The sequence below is a fragment of the Poromitra crassiceps genome, assembly GCF_964638095.1.
Source record: "Poromitra crassiceps genome assembly, chromosome: 3".
Classification (NCBI taxonomy): domain Eukaryota; kingdom Metazoa; phylum Chordata; class Actinopteri; order Beryciformes; family Melamphaidae; genus Poromitra; species Poromitra crassiceps.
Genome location: NC_139625.1, coordinates 45,995,025 through 46,000,746, shown reverse-complemented (window position 1 = coordinate 46,000,746; position 5,722 = coordinate 45,995,025). Strand labels below are relative to the sequence as shown.

At 41.6% G+C, this 5,722-nt stretch overlaps 1 protein-coding gene across 1 annotated transcript; it reads right to left on the bottom strand.

The window, feature by feature from the left end:
* Positions 1-2,129: 2,129 nt before the first annotated feature.
* On the bottom strand, positions 2,130-5,366 carry LOC310773119 (uncharacterized protein; the record flags this gene model as incomplete). The annotated part of the gene is made up of 9 exons (XM_083633036.1): positions 2,130-2,633; positions 2,720-2,868; positions 3,090-3,261; positions 3,555-3,803; positions 3,980-4,166; positions 4,353-4,429; positions 4,524-4,701; positions 4,846-5,116; positions 5,227-5,366. 9 exons carry the CDS (start codon positions 5,364-5,366, stop codon positions 2,437-2,439), a joined length of 1,620 nt encoding a protein of 539 aa, XP_083489162.1. The 3' UTR covers positions 2,130-2,436.
* Between the last annotated feature and the right edge of the window lie 356 nt (positions 5,367-5,722).

Sequence of the window (5,722 nt, the reverse complement as noted above, 5' to 3'; positions counted from 1 at the left end):
ATATCTACATAAGAGAACATGATAAAAACTAACTCTTTTAGACCGAGAAAGCACACATTCTATTAGTTCTTTTTAGATGATTGGTGTTCACGAAGTCCTAGCAGAAAAAAATCCTCGGCTCTTGTAAAATGAGCCAGAATCCTCAAAAAAAACCCTGGCAGAAGCTACCTACAGTATTGAAAAAACGGCTGGCAGTGAATGTGTTAAAGGTCCCAATTCGTGCAGCTGTTAACTCTTAAAAACGTGTGTCAGGGGTCCATAAAACATGATTCTGGATAAATTTCTCGAAAACATAGCAAACCCGTTCGTTATGATGATGTTCTCACATCCTTCTGTCGTTGCTTCACAGGAATGCGTGGTTTTGCTAATATATTCAGAACTAACAGTTCCCATTGGTCGCTGGGGGAGAGCCCGCCCCAGGCTCCCAGCGGCCAATCAGATTAGTGTCCGTGGACCAGCACGCTAGGTTGTGTCCACACCGGTTAAATTTCACTCTATTCTCTAGAAATTACACTGGATGACGTGCTTGCTAGTGAGATAGCAACAAGGAAACGCACCAGGAAAATAAATAATATTATGGAGCGACCACAGCCTTATATTTTCGATCCCGAATCTGATCCAGAGATAGCAGGCAACGACCAACCACCACAACAACCGCCAAGACGTGTGAATATGGACGTATCAGAATGGTACAGTTGCCCTCTTGAATTGAATTTTATAAGTGGAGAAACCTTCGCCTAGCGTATGGGTCCAGGATCTGTTTGCGTTTTTCATTCGTAAGTGTAATCTTCATTCAGAAGATAATCGAGAATCGATTTTCTGAGCAGTTTGGGCAGAGAAACTTATGTAAGACGTGATTACTGCTGCGTATTGCTAGCAGTTTAGTATTAATAGTTAGGCTATTGCTGCTATTGTCTAGATATCTATATTTACCATACCTCTGTAAGTCGCGTTGGACAAAGGTATCCTGAAAAGCATGACAACGAAACGTCTATTTGAATGAAAGAAATAGATAGAGATAGGGTGACCAAAGATCGTCTCAAATTATTATGTATATCATGAAGAACATGTTCTTCATGAAATAAATATGATAATTTGATCCTTCTTTGCTCACCCTATTTATCTTGAGTGTGCTGTCCTCTTCATATGGACTTATTCCTGTAAAGAAAGGTATTTACCGGTATGTTTTTGTCCTGCATGCTGTGACAGCACCTCCGTTATGATTGTGCACAAGGACTTTACATGTGAGATATATATATATATATGCTTGTGTCTCGACATTTAGATACATATCTATATATATAAATGTCTTATATCTATCTATATATAGATATATATGTTACACACAATAAACTCCACAACTTCTGTACATTGCGTAGTTCCAGATATGTGCGCTATATTGCTAACTGAATACTCTGGATATACAGGCCATGTAAGGAGGTAATAATAATATTTGTAGCCCTAATCAAATTGGATACTGAATCATACTAACAACTTACTTTATCTCTCCTAAGGTGCATCTGCGGTAATTGTTCCAGAATGCCTACTAAACCAGAAAATCTGTGTTGCAAGGAATCTAGAAAGGTACCACCATTTACTGAGTAGCTATGTTGATTGAATATAAAATTTTACATAGCTTCTAGAGAAGACCATAATCTATTACTGTAACATATCACTTCTCTAATCTACAGGTGGTACGCCGAATGAACCAAGTACCAGGCGCTGCACTCGCATGCATGACAGACCACCCTGGACTACATCCTGTAGTGTTGAATGTGTACGCCTTACAGAATGCATTGAATATCTACAGAGCGGACTATGGGGCTTTGAGGATATATAGGGGTCAAGAAAAGTGAGTACCACCTTGCAACATCAGTCTATTTACACTGAAATCCATGGTTTAACTGCTAAATGTGCCATCCCCCCTTACCCACAAACACAAAAAATAAACTAATAAATCACATTGATATGACTAATCAGTGCATTAAACATTACTTTATTACTCAAACACATTAATGAAATTTCAAAATACAAAGGCTATGTTGTAAATGGGTTCAGACAGCTGCTTTATAACCTCCAATCTCAATCAATTATTGCTTGTTGCATCTTATTGCTTGTTGTGTCTCTTGTTGTTTTTGCACCCATATGCCCTGTTATATTTGTACTATGTTGTAAACGGAGTCCACAGCAGAAGTATTTCACACGTGATACTTGTACCACGGAGTGACAATAAAAATCTTGAATCTTGAATCAATCAATCAATTTTAATACTCTGTTATCTGTAATCTGTTAGTCAATACAGGTATCTGGCATACAGGAGTTTTGTCAGCTGGTGTTTTGGATTCCTCGGCAGGAGGGTCCGAGTTCCCATTCCGTCCTGCGTTGTGCTTCGGATCAGATGCGAATTCCCTGACCCAGATGGAGAGTATGTGGGATTTATTCCTGGTGCGGGGCCGATTCCACTCGACTGAAGCGTGACACCAGGGCTGCAACGACATCTTCTTTTGGAGGTCTCTCATATTGAGAAGCAAGAGGCTGGGGGATTTTGATGTCAGTCAGTACCGCCTGGTAATACGTCCGGTTGTCGGGGAACACCTTCTCAAAGAGCAGGTCCATCAGTTCCCCAATGTAGCCTGCAAAACATTTCATTCGCATTACTAAACTGTGCATACATGTATAGCTTTTAATTTTCTAATAAATACTATTCCAAATAACTCACGGAATGTTGGGTCTGTCTTTACTGGTTTTGCAGTGGCCACACCCTTTTTGGCTTTTGGAAATGCCAGCTTGTAGACCAGTTTGCCAGCCTTAGTTCTCGCCTGCTTGCGTTGTGCATTTTCATTGAAATGCATAACAGCAAGGTATGACCTGGAAACATGAATATGTGATCAATTATGATGTATAAAATATGGACAGACTGGAAGCTGATCATACTCAACGGTGACTATTTATGTAATAGGCACAATGAAACTTGCTGTGACAGAGCTTTGTTTTTGCATAGGCCTACATCGAAAAAGTCCTTGGTGTCCAGTCACAGGGTGCTCATTACATGTTATATGTTGTGAACTGTCAGTACAGTTTGTATCTACCTGCAAAGCATTCCAAGATATGGAAACACCACATTCTTCCGTGTGAAGCGTAGCATAACACTGTGGAATGCCTCCAGTGACGATGTCTGGTAATGTGGACTCAATTTGGCAACACTCTTGATGACTCTCGTGTTGGTCAGGGCCTTCTCCACTTTGTAGAGTGCCTTCGAACCTATAAGAACAACAAAATGATATTAGTCAAACAAAGGACAAATTCAGAAATAGCATCTTGGGTTGGTAATATTTTCATTGTTATCACTTGAACATTCAAAAACTACTGTTCTGCCACAGACAGACAAATCTGAAGAGATAAGTAGAAACAGTGTGGCGAGTCTCTCAGCGGCCGTTGACACTATGCGCCTAGTCAATCCATGTATTTATTGGTATTGTCTGAGAAACACAACTTGAGCAGTAAATTAATTACCCAGATAACTGCACAGAAAGTACCGCATTTGGAATACACACCTGGTTTTAACCACTTGCTCTTGTCTGTAGTTACTTTGTGTGGATGTAGACACTTTGGGAAGTCTGGGTCTTCATGGGTGTGTACGTCCTGCATGTGATTAACGATTGAAGTCCACTTGGCTACTCGCTCCGGCCCTGACGTTGAGGTGCTTGCCGTCCAGTATACATGGTTTTTTATGCCACGCTGCCATTTCTTGACGACCTCACATTCTTTGTCCTTGCAGATCGCCGTAACCTTTTTTGACAGCCCTGTGAAAGGGCAGAGGGAAGAAGTGCTTATAGAAATGACATACACAAATGCCTAAACTCCAGCAGCATATATCTGATTTTTTTTACTTGTCAAGTGATTTACATTGTCCTAAATTAATACTATTCCCGTACTAGATGGGCATGTTGGAAGCCTACAAGAGCACACTTTATATCACCTTTCTCCATATGCCACACATCGTAGAAGTGTTGGATGTTGACATCCCTCAGATATTTCTGGACTTGGGGATGGCGATCAGTGACGATGCAGTCCAAGGTCACACCTTTGCTCTTCAAAAGGGCCAGGCTCCTCTGCAGTCCCTTGAGCTCCATGTGGTAACTCGTTTTCACATCAGGCTCATTGCTCTTTTGGTTAAGAAAAAAATAAAATAAATAGACTAGCATTCGCTATTGACGTGTTTCAGTTTAGCAGCTATTACAGATAGGCATTAGTGTGTACACTTTAGTAGTTGTCAAGGTCCATTTGCAGTTGATACTGTTTTCCAAACAAGTCCTATAAATAAAACATTTGGTGGATGCAGAAGTACTCACTTGAACCAATTGAAGGTCAATGATGTGGTTGCGCTTTAGGTCCATCACAGAGTAGCTGCCATATTTAGCACAGTGACCTGAGGACATAAACAAGAAGAAGCCACTCATTTGAAATGATCCCTTGAATCAAATGCACAACATTTGCTGTGTCGACCTGGCCTATGTTCTTACCCGGAGAGTCTGCTCTCATGTCCCCGCCAACTATGACCGGGCCTTCCTGGCTCAGCTGTTGCAAGACAGTCTCCTGTTCAGTCTTCCATTTATGGATGATGGCGGGTTCGAGGAAGTTGCGGGCATGCCTCCTGAACGTGCTGTAGTGGGGGATCTGCAGATGCATTGCCCTGCACACCTATTATGAACGAGTTGCGAGGAAGTCAGTGTCGACACACGGCATGTTGCAGAACATCTCTGAATTGCCTTCTTTATAACTCCAAAGAAGCCTAGAAATAGTTGCCTATTCATTAAGAAAAAAACAAAAAAATGATGCCAATACCTTTTGAATCTGGAGGAAGGATGACCCAGTAAAGTAGATGGCTGCAGACAACTGTAAGTTGCCCACAGCTGTGGCTCCCTCACAGGGCTGGCTGCTCCATTTTCTGTTGAAGCCACACTTACAGCTCTGACTGAACGACACCCAAGTCCCATTGGTTTGTTTGTTGACCTGACAGCCTCGTGTGCACGTCGGACAGGTCTCAAATATTTGGAGAAGCTTGGATTCAAAAACTATGTATTTCTTGTCATCATAGCTGGTCTTTACTGGGGGCCTGTGGTCACACACACAAAAAGAACAACAAAACATTGTGATTTTCTATCAATTCTAAAACAATTACTGGATAGAAACTATAGATTACATAGATAATGAAGCTGCTCTTACGAATCGAGCGATGTATCTGTTACAGAAGTAACAGTGTCTTCTGGGTTGTATGTGGTGTCTAGAGGTTCTGGAATGTCAAAGCTTTCATCCAGGTCGTCTGACAGAACCTCTAGACGAGGTCTCTTGGCTGCTGATTTCATTGGTGTTGACGACAGTGGCACAATGTCAATGGTGGCCTCGGAGCCAACGCCCACACTTATCTGAACTGTTGGTGTCTGTGTGCCTTTGGAGAACAGTAGATTAGATATAGATGAAATACAGTTGTTTACAGTTAGTAATATCTGACAATATCGGACATTATGTGCCAGAATACAAACCTGCTGTTCTGAAGTAGGGTTTCGCCCATTTTTTCTGTGTTCCAACTGTAGCTGTTGATGGTGGGGGGTCCGTTTGGCAGGAAACGCTTTTCCTTTGGACAATCGTCTGTCTACTGGCATGAGATGTACTGGCCTGAGATGTACTGGCCTCAGATGTGGTAGCCTTACAAAAGAAATTA